The sequence below is a fragment of the Mesoplodon bidens genome, assembly GCF_964165515.1.
Source record: "Mesoplodon bidens genome assembly, chromosome: 19".
Classification (NCBI taxonomy): domain Eukaryota; kingdom Metazoa; phylum Chordata; class Mammalia; order Artiodactyla; family Ziphiidae; genus Mesoplodon; species Mesoplodon bidens.
In genome coordinates, this window is record NC_138179.1 from 55,201,734 (window position 1) to 55,227,527 (window position 25,794).

At 44.1% G+C, this 25,794-nt stretch overlaps 1 protein-coding gene across 3 annotated transcripts in view; it reads left to right on the forward strand.

Annotated features, from left to right (window-relative positions):
• Positions 1-21,864, forward strand: part of B4GALNT2 (beta-1,4-N-acetyl-galactosaminyltransferase 2 (SID blood group)) — a 51,578-nt gene extending 29,714 nt beyond the window's left edge. For 2 of the 3 annotated variants that reach the window (XM_081218289.1, XM_081218290.1), the window contains exons 5-11: positions 705-742; positions 3,663-3,843; positions 4,877-4,963; positions 17,116-17,303; positions 18,038-18,178; positions 19,831-20,050; positions 20,628-21,864. In XM_081218289.1, coding sequence (XP_081074415.1) covers positions 705-742; positions 3,663-3,843; positions 4,877-4,963; positions 17,116-17,303; positions 18,038-18,178; positions 19,831-20,050; positions 20,628-20,833 — 1,061 coding nt within the window. In that variant the 3' untranslated portion in view covers positions 20,834-21,864. The remainder of the gene's footprint in view (positions 1-704; positions 743-3,662; positions 3,844-4,876; positions 4,964-17,115; positions 17,304-18,037; positions 18,179-19,830; positions 20,051-20,627) is intronic. The other variant, XR_014013912.1, reaches the window with a different exon arrangement.
• Positions 21,865-25,794: the final 3,930 nt, after the last annotated feature.

Here is a 25,794-nt window from a genome sequence, read left to right on the forward strand (position 1 = left end):
GTCTGAATTAGAGCTTGAATTGATCATATTATAAGAACAGAGATAGATTCCAGAATAACATCATTTGGGATGAATTGTCAGTGTTTTTGAATAGTCATTTACAAAATGATTTGCCACTTTGGGTAGTTCTTTTTTTTATTATGGTAAAACACACATGACATAAAATTTACCATTTTAACCATTTTTAAGTATCTAGTTCTGTGGCATTAAGTACATTCACATTGTTCTGCAACCATCACCAGCAACCATCTCTAGAACTTTTTCATCTTTCCAACTGAAACTCTGCACCCATGTAACAGTAACTCCCTTTTCCTCCCAGTCCCTGGCAACCACCATTCTGTTTTCTGTCTCTATGAATTTGACTATTTCAGGAAACTCATATAAGGATGATTCATTATTCATCTATTGCTTCCTTCCCTTTAGTAACAGAGATACCTGGAAGGGACTGGATTAATTCACAGCACCCATCCAAAACTGAGGGTGGGCATTGGAGGCTTTAGAACTGCTGGAATTTGAGAAGGACCATGGGACACCATCTAATAGAACCCTGGGGAGAAGGGAGTGGTCAGCAAACTCCCTGGATAGGTGACACTTAAAGGGACTCTGGAGGGATGTGTAGGATTTGGCCAGGAAGGTGAGAGCATCAGGGAGTCCTTGGCATCCTCTCAAATGTTGTTTTTCGTCCTTTTTCCTGTGTTCTCCAGGTCTCCAGTTTGAAGGACCAGATGCTCCCATCTATGAGGCAAGAGTCCCCTTCCCAGCTCCCTTTTGCACTTGGCATCCTGTCTTTGGCTCACTGCCTGTGCCCTCTTCCCCCCATGGTAGCTGGTTTCTGATTTTGACAGAGTCTCTATCTTGATTAAATATTAGACGTGAGTCCATGGTGGGGAGAGGGGGAAGGGTGTCTCTAGAAGTCATGAATTTTCCAGCCGCGGGGTAGCTGGAGCTCCAGGGAGGACTTCCAGAGGACTGGGCCACCAAGGGCCCTGCTGCCTTCAGCTACGAGAGGAAGCTGCCGCCACAGCCGGGCTGTGTTGCCTCTGTTCGGGTCAGCGCCAGCAAGGCGGGTGCTCTGTGGCCTGCCCTTCTTTCCCACTTAACATAACTCCAAATTACGGTCTATGCAAGTATGTCTAACGGGTGGGGTGTAAATCACATCCAGAACCCTAACTGAAAAGGAGTCTGGGAAATATAGTTTTAGTTTTCCCCCTTCTGCATGCCACACGAGTCTGTAATGGGTGGTGATTGAGCAAAGCTGCTCTGTCCTCCAGAGGGCGCCTCTGGCCACCTCCCCCACAACTACCCTCACCGCCGCTGCCCCCTACACCTTTGTCACTTTTTCTCTACTCTGTGTTACCTTCTTTTTTTTTTTTTTTTTTTTATTTTTTTTTTATTTTTATTTTTTTGCGGTATGCGGGCCTCTCACTGTTGTGGCCTCTCCCGTTGCGGAGCACAGGCTCCGGACACGCAGGCCCAGCGGCCATGGCTCACGGGCCCAGCCGCTCCGCGGCATATGGGATCCTCCCAGACCGGGGCACGAACCCGTATCCCCTGCATCGGCAGGCGGACTCTCAACCACTGCGCCACCAGGGAGGCCCCTACCTTCTTTTAAAATCTTTTTTTTTTTTTAAATAAATTCACTTTATTTATTTATTTATTTGGCTGCGTTGGGTCTTCGTTTCTGTGCGAGGGCTTTCTCTGGTTGCGGCGAGCAGGGGCCACTCTTCATCGCTGTGCGTGGGCCTCTCACTGTCGCGGCCTCTCCTGTTGCGGTGCACAGGCTCCAGATGTGCAGGCTCAGTAGTTGTGGCTCATGGGCCCAGTTGCTCTGCAGCATGTGGGATCTTCCCAGACCAGGGCTCGAACCCATGTCCCCTGCATTGGCAGGCAGATTCTCAACCAGTGCGCCACCAGGGAAGCCCTGTGTTACCTTCTTTTTTTTGTGTGTGTGTGTTAACTTCTTCATGGCACTTATCATACCTGAATTACTTTATATGTGTCATGATATGCTTATTGCCACTCTTCCTCACTAGACTATAAGCTTCTTGAGGGCAGGGAGTCTGTCTTATTCACTGCTCTTTTCCCAGTGCCTGTAGTTTGGATCTCAGAAAGTATCTCTCGAATGACTAAAGTGTTTTCAGCAGGAATGACATAATCTAGGTTACTTTTCCTAAAGATAACTGGCTGTTGCAAAAGACAAGAAGGCAAGGGAAGAGAGTAGCAGTGGGGATGGAGAGAAGCAGTCGGATTCTAGCTACATGTTGAAGGTGGACCGGGCCGGACTCACTCATGGATTGGCTGTAGGTGTTGGGGAAAGAGCAGGACAAGATGACTTCACTTGGGGACTGGAACCGCTGAGTGGGTGGAGGTGCCATTCACAAGGCAAGGAGAGCCAGGGACAGGGTGGAAAACAGGTTTATCGAGAAAAAAACGTAGTTCAGTTTTGAAGATATCAGTTTGAGCTGCTTGTGAAACTTCCCAGCAGAGCAACTAACCAGGCAGCTGGATCTCAGAAAGATAGGAGATGAAGATGTACTTTAAAAAAAATTTTTTTTTAATTTTATTTATTTATTTTTGGCTGCGCTGGGTCTTTGCGGGCTTTCTCTAGTTGCGGCAAGCGGGGGCTACTCATCGTTGCGGTGTGCAGGCATCTCACTGCGGTGGCTTCCCTTGTTGCAGAGCACAGGCTCTAGGTGTGCGGGCTTCAGTAGTTGTGGTGCGTGGGCTCAGTAGTTGTGGCTCACAGGTTCTAGAGCACAGGCTCAGTAGTTGCGGTGCACAGCCTTAGTTGCTCCACAGCATGTGGGATCTTCCAGACCAGGGATGGAATCCTTGTCCCCTGCACTGGCAGGCGTATTCTTAACCACTGCCCCAGCAGGGAAGTCCCTGAAGATGTACATTTTTAAACCATCAGCATATGAATCGTATTTAAAGCTGCTGCCTCCTCTAGTGAAAAGGTGTAGATAAGAAGGGAAGAGGACGCAGAACCAACCCTGAACAGCTCTCTGTGGAGTCAGATAGACAAGGAGGAGCTGGCAAACGGAATTCAGAGGGAGCAGCCATGGGGCTTCCCTGGTGGTGCAGTGGTTAAGAATCTGCCTGCCAGTGCAGGGGGCACAGGTTCAATCCCTGGTCTGGGAAGATCCCACATGCCGCGGAGCAACTAAGCCCTTGCGGCACAACTACTGAGCCCATATGTGCCGCAACTACTGAAGCCTGCACGCCTAGAGTCCATGCTCAGCAACAAGAGAAGCCACTGAAATGAGAAATGAGAAGCCTGTGCTGCAACAAAGAGTAGACCCCTCACCACAACTAGGGAAAGCCCGCGCGCAGCAACGAAGACCCAACGCAGCCATAAATAAATAAATTTAAATAAATAAAGAGAGAGAGAGAGAGGAGCAGCCGGGGTAGGAAGAAATCTTTAAGAATGGCATCCTGCAAGACAAGAGTTAAGAATGCTTCAGAAATGGCTCTTGAACACACCAGGTCCTAGGACTTGATTATTCTTCACTGGGGCTGGGGCAGCAACCGCAGAGCCAGACCCTAGGTTTCAGGGGCACCCGTGATCCTTATCCTCTCGTGTTTATGCGCTCTGCCCCCTGCTGACCATTCTGGGTATGTGCTGTTCTTTGCATTTTGTCTTTCTATCTCATCCACCCTAGGTCACCCTGACAGCTTCTCTGGGTACACTGAACACCCTCGCTGACATCCCAGACAGTGTGGTGCAGGGCAGAGGCCAGAAGCAGCTGAACATTTCGACCAGTAACCGGAAGCTTTTGAATTTCATACTCCAGCACGTGACATACACAAGCACAGAGTATCAGCGCTGCAGGGTGGATGTAGGTGAGAGGCTGTCCTTGGATGCTTAGGGACCTGTCCAAAATGCTTAGGGATCCAGAAAAACACCACCAGGCCCTCAAAGTCTTCCTCCTCCAGGAAGCCTGCCTCTCTGGCTCCTGTTTCTATCTCTAAACACCTAACTTCCCAATTACTGTACCCAGTGCTATCCCCCACGTTGCCATTGACCACATAGAGTGACTCGAAGGAAAGGACAGGCAAAATGCCTGCTCGACTCTCCATGAAGACAGATCATTCATGCTGTGTCCCTAGAAACCATCCAGTCTCTTCCTCATTCTCAGTAGCAAGCAAACCTGAAGATTTTGGCTGCAGTAGATGGGAGGCAGTCTATGCATCAGTATCTTGTCCTGGGCACTAACAGGAAAAAGGGATGTGGGGAACTAGAAGCCCCCAGGTCAGTGGCTTTGTCTTCATCCTCCCATCCCAGTCCCCATTCCCGTCCCCAGAGTTCCTGGGAGAACAACTCCTGCCACCGGCAGGGCAGCCCCAGTTTCTTTCTGGATGAATTAAAGGCACCCGTTCCCATTTTGAGCAGCTGCACAGGATGCATTCCCAGGACACCAACAGAAAAAATGAAGTGTGGGACAGATTTCCCAAGAGCACAAACTAGAGGCAGAGTTCTCTTCACCTTCAGATTTTCAAACATTTCTTATCATAAAATGACCCTGTGAGGTATAAAATGGGGCAGGTAGTATTATCCTGGTTTTGTAGATAGAGAAGGAGGTGAAGTGATTTACCCAAGGAATTTCAGATAACAAGGCAAAGTCAAACTTAATCCATCCCTCTGATTCCAAGCCCACTTTACCCGACAGATTCTTACGGGGAGGAAATGTGAGTTTTGGAGGTGATCAGCAGGTTGCCCCAGGGATGCACAGCAGGTTATGAGTCACACTGCCATAGACTCTGCGGTCCTCAGTCTCGCTCCACCAGTCCACTCCCACATCCCGGCAGCTTCCCGGGCAGCGTGGGGAGTGACCCAGACACAGTGCACCCACCCTGGCCTTATTTCTCTCTCCAGTGAGTCTGGAGTCCAAGTCCTCAGTGGCCAAGTTTCCGGTGACCATCCGCCTTCCTGTTATGCCCAAGTTATATGACCCTGGACCAGGTAAGGCCCTTGTCCCTGGGGCTTCATGGTGGGTCCTATAGAATATTGGTGAAATTCAGAAGGGATCCCATCTGAGGTGGGGGAGGAGAAAAATTACAAAGATAGAGTGGTACTAGAGCAGGAATATATACATCAATGGAATCAAATTAGAAATCCAGAAATAGACCTGTTGATATTTTACCATGTGATAAAGGTATCTTTTCAAATTAAAGGGAGAAAAGATGGATTATTCAAGAAATCATGCAGGATAACTGTGTAACTATGTGGAAAAGAACAAGTTGAATCTATCTCCCAGCTCATACCAAGATAAATTCCAAATAGGCAAATATCTATTTTTTTTTAAGTACTAGAAAAAAACATGGAGTTTAAAAATAACTTTGGGGCTTCCCTGGTGGCGCAGTGGTTGGGGGTCCGCCTGCCGATGCAGGGCACACGGGTTCGTGTCCCGGTCCGGGAGGATCCCACATGCCGTGGAGCGGCTGGGTCCGTGAGCCATGGCCGCTGGGCCTGCGCGTCTGGAGCCTGTGCTCCGCGGCGGGAGAGGCCACGGCAGTGAGAGGCCCGCGTACCGCAAAAAAAAAAAAAAAAAGCCCAAAAAACCCAAAAAACTTTGGAGGGACTTCCCTGGTGGTCCAGTGGTTAGGATTCCGTGTTTCCATTGCAGGGAGCATGAGTTCAATCCCTGGTCCGGGAACTAAGATCCCGCATGCCGTGCGGCGCAGCCAAGTAAATAAATAAATAAATAAATAAAATCTTTGGCATATAAGGCTTTTCTAAATATGACACAAAACCCACGGGCCATAAGGAAAAGACTAAAAACATAAAATACATAACAATTTTTAATGTTTTTATGACAGAAACTTACCATATGCAAAGTCAAATGACAAAGGACAAATTGGGAAAAAATATCTTCAACAAACATTAAAGTCAAAGGTCTAATTTTACTTAAGAGCACTTGTGAATCAATAAGAAAAGAACATCAATAAGAAAAGAACAATAAGAAAAGAATAAGCCAGTTCACAAAAAATTAAATTCAAGAATACTTTTAGCCATTAAAGTATATGCTCAATTTCATGCTAAGAAAAGTGCAAATGAAAACTACATTCATATTGTATTGGAGGAGTGGGGAAGCATAAACTGCGAGCGGTATCTTAGTTCCCTGACCAGGGATGGAACCCACGCCCCCTGCAGTGGAAGTGCAGATTCTTAACCACTGCACCGCCAGGGAAGTCCTATCAGCATTTTAAATGTATATGTGCTTTGGTCCAGCCACTTATCATGTGGCTTCTAGAAATTATCCTAAGATGCTTACATCTGTGTGAAATGACATTTGTTTGAAGGTATTTATTGCAGCATTGTTTGCAGTGACAAAAACCTTAAAAGTGGGAGGCACTGGTTAAATCAAGTGTGGTCCATCGGTATAATGAAATGCCACGCAGTGCCATTCAGAAGGACGGAAGAGGAAAACAGGAGCAGGAAGGTTTTTATTCTGATACAAAATGCTTTCCAAGATGTACAGAAAAGAGTAAGGAGTAAGCTACCTTTTCTGTAAAAAGAAAGGGGGAGGGCTTCCCTGGTGGCGCAGTGGTTGAGAGTCCGCCTGCCGATGCAGGGGATGCGGGTTCGTGCCCCGGTCCGGGAAGATCCCACATGCCGCGGAGCGGCTGGGCCCGTGAGCCATGGCCGCTGAGCCTGCACGTCCGGAGCCTGTGCTCCGCAACGGGAGAAGCCACAACAGTGAGAGGCCCGCGTACCGCAAAAAAAAAAAAAAAAAAAAAAAAAAAAGAAAGGGGGAAAGAAGACATAACTGCTTGATTACAGAAAAATAAACAAGAAATTAGTAATACTGGTAAACTCCTGGGAAGAAACCGAGTAGTTGGGAACAGGGATGGGAAGAAGTATTTTCATGGTATAACTTTCAATAATACATTTAGGATTTTGAACAGTTGACATTTTTTTACTGTATTACCTATATATTCAAAATGTAATCTATTCAAATAGATTATTTTCAAAATATAAATTGTTATTTTAAAGTAACATTATTAAATATCTATGGAGAGGGATTTAAAGTATGGGCTTAACATCATAACTCTCTCAAACTAGAAGAAATAAGTACAAGGAGTTCACCAAAAACCTTTTTTGGCTTCAGATTTGTTTTAAAGATAAAGTGTTACCGATAAAATGGAAATCACCCCAGTCTTATTCCCCTCCCTTCTTCCAGCAGTCATGATCTCTCTTTTCCCTGTTTTTGTACATTTTAATATGTAGATTTCTATTCTTACACATGTGTACACACACACAGCATATACAGTGTGGTACAATGCATTTTTGAACTTCTCATAAAAGTTACATTGTATGGCATGAAGTTCTAGTTTCTGACCTTTTGTCAGCCCATGGCTTGTCTTTTGATTTTGCTTCGGGGTCTTTTGTTATTATAAAGCTTTATCCTTTAATAAAATTGATTCGTTGGTTTTTTTCTAGCTTTTGCTTTTTGTGCCTTATTGAAGAAATTCTTCCCTACATTGGGGCCGTAAAGATACTCTCCTGTATTTCTTTCAAACGTTGCACCTGTTTGGTTCTTACGTTTAGATCCTTACGTGTGGCATGTGAAGAGGGCCTAATTGTTTGTATATGGGGAGCCTGTTGTCCCACCACCACAGACCTACTGCTGCAGCCACCTCCTGCTCGTACAGCCGGCCCCTCACACACCCACCCACGTTCATGCATGCGGGGGTCTGAACCTTTCTTAGGTCACGTTGATCTGTTTATCCTTGGGCTCATTCCACAATGTTTCCATACACTTTATAACAGGTTTTGTATCTAGTGGGGATAAATTCTATACTTCAGGATGACTGCATTTCACTTGGCAAGATGTTCTCAGCCCTTCTTGGTCTTTTACTTTTTCATTAGAGTTTTGGCATCAGCTCATCAAGGTCCTCCAAAATCCCTTGAGATTTTGATGAGAATTTCACAGAATTTGCAGATTAATTGGAGATAAACTGACAGCTTTATGAAGTTGAATAGCCCCAGCCGTGAACCTGGTACCTCTCCATGTTACAATCTCCAAGTCATAGTCTCTTCATAGGTTCTTCAATAATTTATTTCCTAGTTTTATTTGTAAAGGAATTGCACACTTTACTGGATGTAGTCTTAGGTACTTTATATTTCTTATTGCTTTTATAAATTGGATCTTCTTCTTCTACATTTTAATTGGTTGCTGTTGGTATATAAGACATTAGTGATTTTTGAATGTTGAACTTACACAAGCAGCATCGTTCTTGCACTCATATTAGTGATTGTTTTTAACATAGAGTCTCTTGAACAGAGAATAATTTTTACCTCTTCTTTTCCAGTTCTTATCATTTGTTTAGTTTTCTTGTCTTACTGCATTTTGCTAAAATCTCTGGTACAGTGTTGAATAATAGCAGTGGTAGCAGGCACTTTTGCTTGTTCCTGACTTTAAGAACATTCGAATGCTCTACCATTCATGTTTGCTGGGTAGGAGTGTGGTAGATGTGTCAGGGTCAGCAAGTTTCCTTCTTTCCTTCTATTTCTGATGTGGACCATTTTTTAAAAGTCTTTATTGAATTTGTCACCATATTGCTTCTGTTTTATGTTTTGGTTTTTTGGCTGCGAGGCATGTGTGGGTCTTAGCTCCTCGACTAGGGATTGAACCTGCACCCCTTGCATTGGAAGGCGAAGTCTTAACCTCTGGACCACCAGGGAAGTCCCTTTCCTTCTATTACTGCTGCTAAGAATTTTTCTATTTCTACTTTTATTTCCTTGCATAGAGTTTCTATATGAACGAGTATTGAATTTTATCAGATAAATTGTCTGTACCCATTGAAATAATTTTTCTCCTTTAATTGGGTTTATGTAGTGACTTACATTGATTGATTTCCTGCTGTTGAAATTTTTCCTGTATTTCTGGAATAAACCCATCTTGATTGCAATGTATTAGTTGATTAAATGCTGAATTAAATTTGAAGCAATTTTATATAGTGTTCTTGCATCTGCATTCAAAACTGAGACTATTTTTTCCTGTAATGTCCTTGCCCAGTTTTGTTATCAATATTATACAAGTCCCGTAAGACAAGTTGGATAGCTTTCCTTTTTTCGCTGTTTGCTGAAGTGAATTGTAATAAAATAGGAATAATACATCTCTTGGAGTTTTATTACAACTTATCTGATCCTTATGTCTTTTTTTTTTTTTTTTTGGTCCAAGTTTTGGGGACGGTGGTTAAGGATGTGTGAGTGTGGATGGGAAGGAGTGAGAGAAAGGGGAGAAATTTAAAACTATCAGTTCTGTGTCTTTAATGGTTTTTGATCTGTATGTACATTGAGTCAATTTTTTAAATGTTTCTGTAAAGTTGTCTTAAATTTGATGTAAATTACCTTTATTTTTTTTTTGTCATAGAGCTGTTCATAGCATTCTCTTATGTTTGCTAAAAAATTTTAAATATCTGAAGTCAGGTCTCCCTTTTGGTTCTTTACATTTTTTAAACAACTTTATTGGAGTATAATTGCTTCACAATGGTGTGTTAGTTTCTGCTTTATAATAAAGTGAATCAGTTATACATATGCATCTGTTCCCATAGGTTCTTTACATTTATCTTCCATAATTTTAAGTTGGTTTCATATCTAAATTTCTCGTTTCATTTATGCCTGTTTTTGTTCCATATTTTCTTTTTCATATAGGTGATTCTGTGATTTGTCACTTTAAAGATTTTAAACATTCTCATTTTGAATCCTTTTCAGTTTCCTCTATTATTTTGTCTATCTAGAGTGGTAGATGCACACTGTGCAGGGTAGATTTGCTGGCTGTAGTTTTCTTTGAGTGTCTTGGAATTTTTGCTGGTGGCTCATCTTGAGGAGGAGGCTTTTGCTTGTCTGTTTCGTTTTCTCCTCTCTCCCTCTTTCTCCCTCTTTCCGCTCTCTCTCTCCTGATTTGTTCCCATCTCACAGCTTTACAATTGCTTCTACTCCCAGTAGCCCAAGATTCCTAGTCCATCATTTCATACTGGAGTATGAAATGTATACTGTCCCCTAGTGATATTGGCGTCACTGAAGAGCCAGTTGCTGGGCCTGAGGGTGGCTTGGCACAGGGCTTGGCTGTGATGTGGTGTCATCTCTGCACCCAGAGTTGTGTACAGGGATGATGGATGCTTGGGGTTCCTTGCCCAGCAGGTAGTATGTGGTGAGAGATGGAGGGAGTGCAGCCTGGCTTCAGTCCGTGGCTTCTAGCAAAAAGCCTGGCTGTGGACCCACATACCTTATGAGACACTTTTATTCCACTAAAACACTCAGACTTGGCCTCCCAGCCTCCTCTGCTGTTCTGACCTCAGATTGCTGCAAGCCCAGCTCCAGCTCTGCTCACAGCTGTTGATATATGTTCTTGGAAGAAATGTTGTCTATTTTTGAGCACGGCTATGTCTGCATTTTTCTTTATCATTGCTATGTGTTTGGAACAATATGGAATTTCAAAGCAAAATTCTATACCACCAACTTGGCTGGGAGTCCCCTACCTTGACGACCTCCTATGGTAATTCAGGCCCCTGATTCTCTCTTTACTATAACAAAAGAACCAAACTTATCATGTGGCTTGAGAAGAGAAAAGGTAGGAGAGGATTCATTTGCCATGCTCTTGAACATGATTTACTTGACACTTTCTGTTACTGAGCCCTTTCCAGATTCTTGGGCATCAGCAATACCACAGAAATGAATATTGCTTCTGCAAGACTCTTAGGCACGCAGAGCTTTTTATTAAAAGAGATAGTTTGTGCACAAGAGAGAAGGCAGGAGACAAGCCTCTTGGACAGCCTTATCCACCAGAGGGCAGACAGCAGAAGCAAGAAGAACTACAATCCTGTAGCCTGTGGAATGAAAACCATATTCATAGAAAGATAGACAAAATGAAAATGCAGAGGGCTATGTACCAGATGAAGGAACAAGATAAAACCCCAGAAAAACAATTAAATGAAGTGGAGATAGGCAACCTTCCAGAAAAAGAATTCAGAATAATGATAGTGAAGATGATCCAGGACCTCAGAAAAAGAATGGAGGCAAAGATCGAGAAGATGCAAGAAATGTTTAATAAAGACCTAGAAGAAGTAAAGAACAAACAAACAGAGATGAGCAATACAATAACTGAAATGAAAACTACACCAGAAGGAATCAAGAGCAGGATAACAGAGACAGAAGAACGGATACGTGACCTGGAAGACAGAATGGTGGAATTCACTGCTGCAGAACAGAATAAAGAAAAAAGAATGAAAAGAACTGAAGACAACCTAAGAGACCTCTGGAACAACACTAAATGCAACAACATTCGCATTATAGGGGTCCCAGAAGGAGAAGAGAGAGAGAAAGGACCCGAGAAAATATTTGAAGAGATTATAGTCGAAAACCTCCCTTACATGGGAAAGGAAATAGCCACCCAAGTCCAGGAAGCGCAGAGAGTCCCATACAGGATAAACCCAAGGAGAAACATGCCGAGGCACATAGTAACCAAATTGACAAAGATTAAAGACAAAGAAAAATTATTGAAAGTAGCAAGGGAAAAATGACAAATAACATACAAGGGAACTCCCATAAGGTTAACATCTGATTTCTCAGCAGAAACTCTATAAGCCAGAAGAGAGTGGCAGGATACATTTAAAATGATGAACGGGAAGAACCTACAACCAAGATTGCTCTACCCGGCAAGGATCTCATTCAGATACGACAGAGAATTCAAAAGCTTTACAGACATGCAAAAGCTAAAAGAATTCAGCACCACCAAACCAGCTCTACAACAAATGCTAAAGGAACTTCTCTAAGTGGGAAACACAAGGGAAGAAAAGGACCTACAAAAACAAACCCATAACCATTAAGAAAATGGTCATAGGAACATGCATATCGATAATTACCTTAAACATGAATGGCTTAAATGCTCCAAGCAAAAGACACAGGCTCGCTGAATGGATACGAAAACAAGACCCATATATATATATGCTGTCTACAAGAGACCCACTTCAGACCTAGGGACACATACAGACTGAAGGTGAGGGGATGGAAAAAGATACTCCATGCAAATGGAAATCAAAAGAAAGCTGGAGTAGCAATACTCATATCAGACAAAATAGACTTTAAAATAAAGAATGTTACAAGAAACAAGAAAGGACACTACATAATGATCAAGGGATCAATCCAAGAAGGAGATGTAACAATTATAAATATATATGCACCCAACATAGGCGCACCTCAATACACAAGGCAACTGCTAACAGCTATAAAAGAGGAAATCGACAGTTACACAATAATAGTGGGGGACTTTAACACCTCACTTATACCAATGGACAGATCATCCAAACAGAAATTTAATAAGGAAACACAAGTTTTAAATGACACAACATACCAGATAATTTAATTGATATTTATAAGACATTCCATCCAAAAACAGCAGATTACACTTTCTTCTCAAGCGCACATGGAACATTCTCCAGGATAGAGCACATCTTGGGTCACAAATCAAGCCTCAGTAAAGTTAAGAAAACTGAAATCATATCAAGCATCTTTTCTGACCACAACGCTATGAGATTAGAAATCAATTACAGGGAAAAAATGTAAAAAACCCACAAAACACATGGAGGCTAAACTATATGTTACTAAATAACCAAGAGATCACTGAAGAAATCAAAGAGGAAATCAAAAAATACCTAGAGACAAATGACAATGAAAACATGATGATCCAAAACCTATGGGATACAGAAAAAGCAGTTCTGAGAGGGAAGTTTATAGCGATACAAGCCTACCTCAGGAAACAAGAAAAATCTCAAATAAACAATCTAACCTTGCACCTAAAGCAACTAGAGAAAGAAGAACAAACAAAACCCAAGTTAGCAGAAGGAAAGAAATCATAAAGATCAGAGCAGAAATAAATGAAGTACAAACAAAGAAGACAATAGCAAAGATCAATAAAACTAAAAGCTGGTTCTTTGAGAAGATAAACCAAATTGACAAACCATTAGCCAGACTCATCAAGAAAAAGAGGGAGAGGACTCAAATCAATAAAATTAGAAATGAAAAAGGAGAAGTTACAGCAGACACTGCAGAAATACAAAGCATCCTCAGAGACTACAACAAGCAACTGTATGCCAATAAAATGGACAACCTGGAAGAAATGGACAAATTCTTAGAAAGGTATAACCTTCCAAGACCAAACTAGGAAGAAATGGAAAATATGAACAGACCAATCACAAGTAATGAAATTGAAACTGTGATTAAAAATCTTCCAACAAACAAAAGACCAGGACCAGATGGCTTCACAGGTGAATTCTATCAAACATTTAGAGAAGAGCTAATACCCATCCTTCTCAAGCTCTTCCAAATATTACAGAGGAAGGAACACTCCCAAACTCATTCTATGAGGCCACCATCACCCTGATACCAAAACCAGACAAAGATACTACAAAAAAAGAAAATTACAGACCAATATCACTGATGAATATAGACGCAAAAATCCTCAACAAAATACTAGCAAACAGAGTCCAACAACACATTAAAAGGATCATACGCCATGATCAAGTGGGATTTATCCGAGGGATGCAAGGATTCTTCAATATACGCAAATCAATCAGTGTGATAAACCGTATTAACAAATTGAAGAATAAAAACCATATGATCATCTCAATAGATGCAGAAAAAGCTTTTGACAAAATTCAACACCCAGTTGTGATAAAAACTCTCCAGAAAGTGGGCATAGAGGGAACCTACCTCAACATAATAAAAGCCATATACGAAAACCCACAGCAACCATCATTCTCAATGGTGAAAAACTGAAAGCATTTTTCTCTAAGATCAGGAAGAAGACAAGGATGTCCACTCTCACCACTGTTATTCAACATAGTTTTTGAAGTCCTAGCCATGGCAATCAGAGAAGAAAAAGAAATAAAAGGAATTCAAGTTGGAAAAGAAGAAGTAAAACTGTCACTGTTTGCAGACGACATGATACTATACATAGAGAATCCTAAAGATGCCACCAGAAAACTACTAGAGCTAATCAATAAATTTGGTAAAGTTGCAGGATACAAAATTAATGCACAGAAATCTCTTGCATTCCTATACACTAATGATGAAAAATCTGAAAGAGAAATTAAGGAAACACTCCCATTTACCATTGCAACAAAAAGAATAAAATACCTAGGAATAAACCTACCTATGGAGACAAAAGACCTGTATGCAGAAAACTATAAGATACTGATGAGAGAAATTAAAGATGATACAAACAGATGGAAAGGTATACCATGTTCTTGGATTGGAAGAATCAATATTGTGAAAATGACTGTACTACCCAAAGCAATCAACAGATTCAATGCAATCCCTATCAAATTACCAATGGCATTTTTTACAGAACTAGAACAAAAAAATCTTAAAATTTGTATGGAGACCCAAAAGGCCCCAAATAGCCAAAGTGGTCTTGAGAGAAAAAAACGGAGCTAAAGGAATCAGACTCCCTGACTTCAGACTATACTACAAAGCTACAGTAACCAAGATAATATGGTACTGGCACAAAAACAGAAATATAGATCAATGGAACAGGATAGAAAGCCCAGAGATAAACCCACGCACCTATGGTCAACTAATCTATGACAAAGGAGGCAAGGATATACAATGGAAAAGACGGTCTCTTCGATAAGTGATGCTGGGAAAACTGGACAGCTACATGTAAAAGAATGAAATTAGAACACTCCCTAACACCATACACAGAAATAAACTCAAAATGGATTAGAGACCTAAATGTAAGACCGGACACTATAAAACTCTTTTTTTTTTTTTTAATTAGTTTCTGCTTTATAACAAAGTGAGTCAGTCATACATATACATCTGTTCCCACATCCCTTCCCTCATGCATCTCCCTCCCTCCCACCCTCCCCATCCCACCCCTCCAGGCGGTCACAAAGCACCGAGCTGATCTCCCTGTGCTCTGTGGCTGCTTCCCACTATCTATCTACCTTACGTTTGGTAGTGTATATATGTCCATGCCTCTCTTTGGCTTTGTCACAGCTTACCCTTCCCCCTCCCCATATCCTCAAGTCCATTCTCAAGTAGGTCTGTGTCTTTATTCCCGTATAAAACTCTTAGAGGAGAACATAGGCAGAACACTCTTTGACATAAATCACAGCAAGATCTTTTTTGACTCACCTCCTAGAGTAATGGAAATAAAAACAAAAATAAACAGATGGGACCTAATGAAACTTCAAAGCTTTTGCACAGCAAAGGAAACCATAAACAAGACGAAAAGACAACCCTCAGAATGGGAGAAAGTATTTGCAAAACAAATCAACAGACAAAGGATTAATCTCCAAAATATATAAATAGCTCATGCAGCTCAATATTAAAAAAACAAACAACCCAATTCAAAAATGGGCAGAAGACCTAAATAGACATTTCTCCAAAGAACACATACAGATGGCCAAGATGCACATGCAAAGCTGCTCAAGATCACTAATTTTTAGAGAAATGCAAATCAAAACTACAATGAGGTATCACCTCACACCAGTTAGAATGGGTATCATCAAAAAATCTACAAACAACAAATGCTGGAGAGGGTGTGGAGAAAAGGGAACCCTCTTGCACTGTTGGTGGGAATGTAAATTGATACAGCCACTATGGAGAACAGTATGGAGGTTCCTTAAAAAACTAAAAAATAGAACTACCATACAACCCAGCAATCCCACTACTGGGCATATACCCAGAGAAAACCATAATTCAAAAGGAGTCATGTACCACAATGTTCATTGCAGCTCTATTTACAATAGCCAGGACATGGAAGCAACCTAAGTGTCCATCGACAGATGAATGGATAAAGAAGATGTGGTACATATATACAATGCAATATTACTCAGCCATAGAAAGGAACGAAATTGGGTCATTTGTAGAGATGTGGATGGATCTAGAGACTGTCATACAGAGTGAAGTAAGTCAGAAAGAAAAACAAATATTGTATATTAATGCATAGATTTGGAACCTAGAAGAATGGTATAGATGAATCGGTTTGCAGGGCAGAAATAGAGACACAGATGTAGAGAACGAATGTATGGACACCAAGTGGCGGGGTGGTGGTGGTGGTGGGATGAATGGGGAGATTGGGATTGACATGTATACACTAATATGTATAAAATGGATAACTAATAAGAACCTTCTGTATAAAAAATAAAATAAAATAAAATTCAAAAATTTTAAAAGAGAGAGAGAGAGAGAGAAGGCGGGAAAAAAGTGCCAGCTCCCTGAGTAGAAGGGGAGAATTGCTTTTTTTTTTTTTGCCGTACTGTGGCCTCTCCCGTTGCGGAGCACAGGCTCTGGACGCACAGGCTCAGCGGCCATGGCTCACGGGCCCAGCCGCTCCGCGGCATGTGGGATCCTCCCGGACCGGGTCACGAACCCGTGTCCCCTGCATGTGCAGGCGGACTCTCAACCACTGCGCCACCAGGGAAGCCTCAAGAGTTGCTTTTATAACAAAAGGGAGGTTTGTCTCATGATCACGGATAATTTCCAGAAATCATCCAACTTCTTTGTCAGCAGCAGGTGGCTCCATGTTGGCTGTCAGGAATAGGGAGTGCTTCTGTGAGGGGAAGAAATGCATGAGAATGTTCTGTAAGAAAGCCCAGGAACAGATTGGTATAAAATTCACAGTTGAGCTTCTTGTCTTGTGGCAACTAAGTATACTCTTAGTGGCACAGAGATAAAGTGAATCTTTTATTCCTGTGAGTCTGGTTTTTTTCCTCTGGGACTCAGGCCCCCAGGGCCTTTGTTCTTTAGTTTGCAAGGTTTGTTTACCCCAGATCGGTCTTTTCCCACAATGGCTGTGCTCTTGGCTCCCTGTGTCCTTCCCACTCACTCCCACAGGCTCAGGAGAAGCCGGGTAATGCTGCAGCATGTACAGACAAGGGTGTATGGAATGGTTTCTGATTTCTGTCATTCTGGGAAGTGGCTCTGCAGTCGGGCTCTGTTTCCTTCACCCACAAACAACAGGTGAGGGTGTAGCTTTCAGCATGCGTTCACTTCATGTGACCCCACCGCACCAGACGACCCACGTGCCCCCGGAATGATGCAAGTCAGGACAGTGAGGCTTCCTGAAGACAGAGCTCTGACATCTACCCTTTCTTGCTCAGAGAGGAAGCTCAGAGACCTGGTGACCATTGCCACCAAAACTTTCCTCCGTCCCCACAAGCTCATGACCATGCTCCAGAGCATTCGTGAGTATTACCCAGACTTGACCGTGATCGTGGCTGATGACAGCAAGGAGCCCCTGAAAATTAATGACAGCCATGTGGAGTATTACACCATGCCTTATGGGAAGGTACGTCCCTCCCAGATGGGGAGACACCTGGTTCCCGGGACAAGAGGGCCCACCGTCAGGTTCTGCCCTGAATGGGGCTGCTTCAGCGGCCCTCCCAAGGCAGCAGGGTCCTGGCATGGGAGGGGTGTCCCCTTGCTGATACCCAATTCACAGAGAAATCAGGCCACCCTCCCTTTTCTGCATTAACAGGGTGGTTAATCTGCCTCTCCTCACACTTGGTGTGGAAATTGATTGAGGGCCTTCTAAGTGACTTGAGGTGTCTGACCGTCTAAGGTTTCCTGACATGCAGGTCCAACAGCAGAGAAACCTCTCATCCCTATAATTCCCCCCTCGCTGGAGCGTCTCTCTCCCCCATGCACCATCTTTCAAGCACACACAGGAGGAAGTGAATAGTGGATATTATACGTACCAGAGTGTCCCCCCTCCAACACCGTCCAGGCTGCATGAGGGGAAAGGGCGGGAGAGCCACAGAGACTCTCTCGGGTGAAAGGGGACTTCCATTTGTCCATATTAGCCACAGGGCCAAGGAAGGACTTTCTGCCTTTGTCTCAGTCTTTGATCCAGAGAGTCCCTGTCCTTCTCCCAGTGTCTCTGAGACATGGACTCCCTTTAACCCCGAGGTTCTCAGCCACTGTTTGTGGTGCAGCCTGGTTGTTGGGAACTGAGAAAGCTCCCAGGTGACGCTGATATGTAGCAGGGCAGGCAACCACCATCTAACCTCACTCTACTCACAGGGTTGGTTTGCTGGTAGGAACCTGGCCATATCTCAGGTCACAACCAAATACGTTCTCTGGGTGGACGATGACTTTCTCTTCAACGACAAGACCAAGATTGAGGTGCTGGTGGATGTCCTAGAGAAGACGGAACTGGACGTGGTAAGGGAGAGTTGCTGGTTCTACCCCATTGCAATCTGACAAGTGAGAGGGGAAGGGGAGGAGAAAGGAAGAGAGGAAAGTATTCAAAAGAAGAGGAGGGAAAGAGAGAAGGGAGGGCGGAAGGGGCGGGGGAGGTCCCGGTGCAGGAGGCGATGCAGCACCGCTCTGGGGTTGAGACCATCACACGGGAAATCAGACACGCGAGTTCTGCTTCTGCGTCTGTTCTTACTTTTCTTTGAGCAAATTACACCAACACCCACGCGCAAAACTCACCGTTGTTCTGTTTTTAAAATGGTGTGTTTATTACTTGTACCTTCCTCCCTGGAGTGGCCGGAGAAAGCAAGCGGGGCTCTGGCAGTGTCACACACCATTACAAAAATGAAAATGGCACAAGGCTGTAAAAGACTGTGTGGCCTTAAGGACATTAAAAAAATAACAAAAACATCAAAAGTCAAGCCACATATAGAAAAGAGAAGAAAAAGGTGACAATAATTAATAATGCTGTGTTGTATTCTTGAAATTTGCAGAGATTACTAGGTAGAGGTGATGGATTTGTTAATTAGCTTGAGTATGGTCATCTTTTCACAATGTATACATATATCAAAATATCAAGCTGTACACCTTAAATATATACAATTTTAATATGTCAAAGATATCTCAATAAAGCTGTTAAAAAGAAAGAAAATGTATAAGAAGTAACACAGTGACCACAGTTACTTCATACTCCAGATGGACAGTCCCCAAAGCATCTGGCTTGACTAAGATGTCTCTAGAGACCCAATCACAATAGCGTAAATGACATAGAAAGCGCAGTTCCCACCCGTGTAAGAATGCAAGCTGGCACTCGACTCTCCTTCCAGGGTCATCCTGGACCAGCTTCCTTCCCCATTGTCCATCTTGGTGGTCCTCAGCTGCACAGTCGGAAGAAATGGGGAGAGGGGAAGTGTAGGACAAGAAGTTCTCTTTTAAGATTGAGATCTTTATAAAAGTTGCAGACATCTGTTCTGGATCACCTCCTTTCAGCCAGGACTTAGACACATGGTCAGACCTTGCAAGGGAAGTGGGAAAATTTCATCTTTAGTGGGGTAATTGGCTAGACTTTAATTTAATCCAGTTAAAACTCAAGAGGGTTCATTTACTAACTGGGGAGGGAAGGAACAGGTGATGGCAGACAATCAGACTGCTGTGCCACCCTGGGTGATGATGATGGTTCAGGAATAGATATAATTGCTTGTCCTGTTTTGCTCGGGCTCCAACAGCTAGAAGCATGCATCTCCCACGAGTGCAGGGACAGGCAGCCCAGACAGGTGAGCCGGGAGCAGAGAATGGAAGGAAGGCAGCTTGAGAATAACTACTGGCTGCAGGAAGTCCACACAGGGACCCCTGCACGAGCAGGCTGCCTCTTGCTTGCCTCTAAACACCACTCCTTGTACTGGAAGGGAGTGAGTCACCTTCTGGAAGGAGTGAGCTCACTGGAGGGTAATCGGAGCAGAGATGTCTGCCCTTTGCACTAGGTGTAAGTGTAGTATGAAGGGTAGATAAAGGGTGTGATTCTTGTCATAACCGAGGTTCGGTCCAGTAAGGCTTCTTGACAGCGGCTACATGGATATTGAGTCTATTCTCTAATGTGGATTTCTCTGCCCACCGGCTAGGTAGGCGGCAGTGTGCTTGGAAACTTGTTCCAGTTTAAGCTCTTCCTGGAGCACAGTGAGAATGGGGACTGTCTCCACCGGCGATCAGGGTCTTTCCGGCCCCTGGACGGCTTCCCCAGCTGCGTGGTGACCAGTGGTGTTGTCAACTTCTTCCTGGCCCACACAGAGCGGCTCCAAAGAGTTGGCTTCGACCCCCGCCTGCAGCGAGTGGCTCACTCAGGTGGGGAGGCTGGAGAGTGAGGAAGGGAGCTGTGCTGTGGACTGTTCTCAGAAGCCTGTTTTTGCCCAAGGAGGGAGGGCCGTGTGCCACTGCTCAGGGGAGCTTTCTTTCTCCCCAAAATGGGGAGCTCACCCTTTCTCCCTAAAATGGAGACCTCATGGTCTCTCTTGCCTCCCTCCACTCTCTCTGCCTTCTTGCCTCCCCCAGGCTGTTCTGCTTCTCCAAGACACCCTTCCCCTTCCTTTGCCTACAGCTCTGGCCCCTCCCTCTTTTCCCACCCGCTCCTTTGCCAGACATCCTGTCCTGTGTAACTGCAGCTGGTGACCTTCCCTCTCATTCCCCTCAGTCCTGGAGTCCACAGTTCCGTCCAGTTGGAAGCCAATCTGTGTCTCTCTACCCATATCACTGTCTGTCCTTCCAACTCAGTAGCCTGGGCAGGTGGCTTCACAGGGGGGGAAGCTCCCCAGGGGTATAAATTATGTCCCCTCCCCCTGACTCTCCTCCCAGACCTGCAGCATGGCCCTGGGTCTCTGGCGGAAGCTCACATGTCCTTCTTGCACTTTCCCTCTCTTGGCAGAGTTCTTTATTGATGGGCTCGGGAGCCTGCTTGTGGGGTCCTGCTCAAATGTGATTATAGGTCACCAGCCCCGTTCTCCAGCGGCGGACCCAGAGCTGGCAGCCCTGGAGAGGAGCTACAACGTATACCGGACCAACACCAAAGCTCAGATCCAGTTCAAGTTGGCTCTCCACTACTTTAAGAACCATCTCCAATGTACCACATAAAGGTTGTCCGGGCACCGGAAAAGCGCTATGCTGACTGGTGGCAGGTATCTAAAACAGAGGAACTGGTGGATGGGCTATCAAAATTTGAACTCCAGATAAGACGGACAGGGCAGATGGGTCTGGCTCAGGTACTGGAAATATCAATCAAAAGCTGTGGGTCATTAGAAATGGACCAATCACTGATCAGGGCAATGGAGACTGTATTCATTACTGTTTGTATGATGTCTTACCATTTATGAAACATGTGTACATATAGTATCTCACATTATCTCATTTCATCTCACACGAAAGAGTATATGATGGGTTGGTATCCTCAGTCAAAAAGATGGCTGCTGGGTCCTTGAGGGTTATTTGGTGGAAATTATATCACAGATCATCTCCAGCATCACTGTCTGTGGACAGTGCTTTGGAATGCTGCTAAGATTTGAGCAGCAAAGTGCTTAGGTAAAAGAAAAAGACACATTTTTAAATTTGTCAAATTCTTCCTCTCTGATAACATAAATAGCAATAGAGTCTTGCCCACTACCTAGTGTTTATTTTCTTGCCATTCAATTCATGGTTCCAAAAGTACTAGAAAATTAGTGTGCTGTTCACAACAATTGCACGTGTGGCTTAAGAACATTTAAAAATAGTAAAGAAAGATCTCTGAACAACATACTATGAGACATTTTGTTTTGTTTTTTTAATAGATCTTTATTGGAGTAAGATCTTACCTTAATTTTTTTTTTTTTTTTTTTTTTTTTTGCGGTACGCGGGCCTCTCACTGTTGTGGCCTCTCCCATTGCGGAGCACAGGCTCCAGACGCGCAGGCTCAGCGGCCATGGCTCACGGGCCCAGCCGCTCCGCAGCATGTGGGATCTTCCCGGACCGGGACACGAACCCGTGTGCCCCGCGTCGGCAGGCAGACTCTCAACCACTGCGCCACCAGGGAAGCCCTACCTTAATTTTTAATGTAAAAGAGTCCTCAATGCCTCGTGCCAAAAATAAACATCCTAAATTGGATAGTTTAAAAAAATAAAAATAGAAGCAATTTTTATTACTCTGATTTTTTTTTTTTTTTTTCTTTTTGCGGTATGTGGGCTTCGCGCTGTTGTGGCCTCTCCCGTTGCGGAGCACAGGCTCCGGATGCGCAGGCCCAGCGGCCATGGCTCACGGGCCCAGCCGCTCCGCGGCATATGGGATCCTCCCGGACCGGGGCACGAACCCGTATCCCCTGCATCGGCAGGCGGACTCTCAACCACTGCGCCACCAGGGAGGCCCTATTACTCTGATTTTTATACATGTAGTTCTAGATGTATCATGCTTGAAGTGTGATACCAATTCTTATTTATTTATTTATTTATTTTTGGCTGCATTGGGTCTTAATTGCTGCGCGTGGGCTTTCTCTAGTTGTGGGGGGGGCGGGGGTGCTCTTCATTGCGGTGCACGCGCTTCTCATTGCAGTGGTTTCTCTTGTGGAGCACAGGTTCTAGGTGCGCGGGGTGAGAGCGCAGGCTCGGTAGTTGTGGCGCTTGGGCTTAGTTGCTCTGCGGCACGTGGGATCTTCCCGGACCAGGGCACGAACCCACGTCCCTTGCATTGGCAGGTGGGTTCTTAACTGCTGTGCCACCAGGGAAGTTCCAATACCAATTCTTTACACTGGGAATTAAGTGGTTATTGAATGCAAAAATTGTAATTATTTTTATAAAAATATTTAATGGCTTAAATTTTTAAAAATTAAAGTAACTACAAAAGGGACTTCCCTGGTGGTCCAGGGGTTAAGACTCCATGCTCCCAGTGAAGGGGGCCCAGGTTCAATCCCTGGTTGGGGCACTAAGATACCACATGCCTCAGGGCACGGCCAAAAAAGAAACCTTTTTTTAAAAAAAGGGGGGATAATAAAATAACTACAAAAATCACAGCTTTACAATATTTTGGATTTTGCCTTTTTAAAGATATATTTGTCAAGGTAAGAGGATAGAACATTTATTTTAACAATTTGTTAAAATAGCTTTTAAATATTTAAATATATAAACATAGCTAAAATGTAAATTAAATATTTAGACAAATATTTAATTTGTCCCAGGCCTGGTTCCAAAAAAAAATGTCTGCCTTCCTGGTGAATTTCTTGCATTCCTGAGACAGGGAGATACAGGTGTGTGCTTTCATGGCAATTGTAGCATCCTAAAACATCCCCCAGCAGGGACTGTTGTGATGTGCTGTGGTTACCATCGGTAAGTTCCAGGAAAATCCTCTTCCCTGTCCCAAGAACTGGAACCTTCTACTCCAGCAGGGAGGAGTTCTTAAAATGGAGGGTGTTTGCCTAAACTGTGAGCCAGTTCTCCAAGAATTCTTCTCCAGGAATAGATCAACTACCCAGAGAGTGTGTGCCTCCATTCCCTAGTCCAAATATATTGGATTAAGAGAAGCTGTACCAAGAGCCAAGCAGATTGTCTCTCTTGGAATTTGAATTGGGCCTGAGAACATCCAGTGGGGCTCTGTGGGTGGCTGGATGGCAGGCGTCACACTCTGGAGCAGCGGGGCAGCCCCTTACGGTGCAGACCCGGGAGCAGAGAAAGCCAGTCTGCAGTGAGAAAAGAATTTGACATATGGACTTCCCTGGTGGCGCAGTGGTTGAGAATCTGCCTGCCAATGCAGGGGACACAGGTTCGAGCCCTGGTCTGGGAAGATCCCACACGCCGCGGAGCAACTAGGCCCGTGAGCCACAACTACTGAGCCTGCGTGTTCTGGAGCCTGTGCTCCTCAACAAGAGAGGCCGCGACAGTGAGAGGCCCGCGCACCGCGATGAAGAGTGGTCCCCGCTTGCCACAACTAGAGGAAGCCCTCGCACAGAAACGAAGACCCAACACAGCAAAAATAAATAAATAAATAAATAAATTTTAAAAATAAAAAAAGAATTCGACATAAGCACAAAAAGGAGCTGAAATGAGAGACTCCTTGGTGGCCTTCTGGATCTTTCCTGGGGTCTGGCTGTACTCCTTCCCTGGGGTTTTGTGAAACACTATACCCTTATAATTCTCCTTTTTTGCTTAATCGAATTTCAGTCGGCTCCTGTGACTTATAAGCAAAGTGTCCTAAATAATACAACCATTCTGTGTGTCTGTGTGTCTTCAAAACAGAAAGGCATAAATAAAAGGTTTTCTCTTTGGGTGGTTTGGAAGCAAAAATCAGATCACAGAAAATAACTGCCGCACAGGCCTCCCTCCAACCTTCAATTTCAGACACAACTGAGCAGCCTGGACCAAACCAATGACAAAGGTATCCTTCCAGGACAGTGAAGGGCCTCTGATACTTGCGGCTAAACTCCTAATTCCTGGACAACTTGGTGCAGATAATCGTGTGGGCCTCCAGGGGGAGCTCAAGTCCACTCTCTGTTTCCCCTCTACTTAGTCCCACCCTCCTGCTCAGGAAAGGAAAATCCCTAAGACTTTCAGAAAGGAGGGATCCTATTGGCTACTGGGCTAGTGGCCTTTTTTGTGTGTGCATGGGCGTGTCCAGTTCCTGTGGCTGAAGTGGAAATGGGACTGGGGTCCGCCTCATTCTGGATAGTCTCTCCCTGACTCAGGAAGGTACCTCCCCAACTGTTTTTTGATTGTTGATAGGACTAACAACATATACAAGCCACTACCAAGTGTACCTATGAGAATGCATTTGTCTGCAAGTACCAGAAACTTGACCCAAACTGTCTTAAACTGTCATATATAGGTTGAAGCCCAGAGGTAGGGCAGAGCACAGGTGTCCTATGACCGACAGGAATATGTATTAGGGATTCCAAGCCCACAGGTCTCTGCACCTGGCCTCTGCCTTGATGCTCTTCAAAACAGTCATCTAAGGTACAGAAAGACCATCTACAATTTGCTCTTTGCCCCCGGGTTTTTCCTCTTAATGGGCCGAAAATGTTTAAAGCATCGCAGTGTAGTCGGCTGGGCTTTGACTCAAACTGGTCTGCGAAGTGTGCTGCTTCTGCCAGTGCGTTCTCTTGGGTTGGAGGTTTTAGCTTTTCTGGTCCTGCAAGCCTCCAAGTCATAGGACATCCAGTAAACGTGGATTGCAAGACACTCTCAGCAAAACCATATTACACCTGCTTTAAAACAGGCTGCCTCAGCCTAAAACTTCTCTCTCTCATAGGACCAACATGAAGACTAACACATGTCAACATCCTGATTTTTTCCTACCATTTCCCATTCTTGATATTCTACAGTCTTGATAGGCCCATAGTTTGTGTTTCAGACACCAGTAACAACTTCAGGATCACCAGCTTCCCAGCAAGTCTCTGCTCTCTACCCCATTTCTTCTGCTCAAACCTACATCTAATGACCCTCACAGTATTCATGTCTATATACGGCTCTTTTCCTTAATCCTTTGCCTGGATGCTCCAGCTACCTTTCCGCCCTTCAGCCTCCCTGCTCCAGTTTCAGACAACTCTCCCATATAACACCTACATCCCTCATAAGAACCTGCTGTATAAAAAATAAATAAATAAAATTTAAAAATTAAATAAGTAAAACAACAAAAAAAAACCAAACCTACATCCCTCTTGAAATTTTACCAAGAGATTATCAAAGTTTTCATTGTATAACTGAGTAATCTGTATTAACTGCACAAGCCCCTCTTCTATCCTGTGTGCTTGGAAATATCCCAGATCTCTGCATGCAAGAACACAGAGGCATTAATCATAAAAGGAAAGAAAAAAGATAAATTTGACTTGATTGAAATTAAAACCTGCTAATCAAAAGACACTATTAAGAGAGTGAAGAGGGCTTCCCTAGTGGTGCAGTGATTGAGAGTCCGCCTGCCGATGCAGAGTTCACGGGTTCATGCCCCGGTCCGGGAGGATCCCACGTGCCGCGGAGTGGCTGGGCCCCTGGGCCTGCACGTCCAAAGCCTGTGCTCTGCAAAGGGAGAGGCCGCAGCAGTGAGAGGCCCGCGTACTGCAAAAAAAAAAAAAAGAGAGAGTGAAG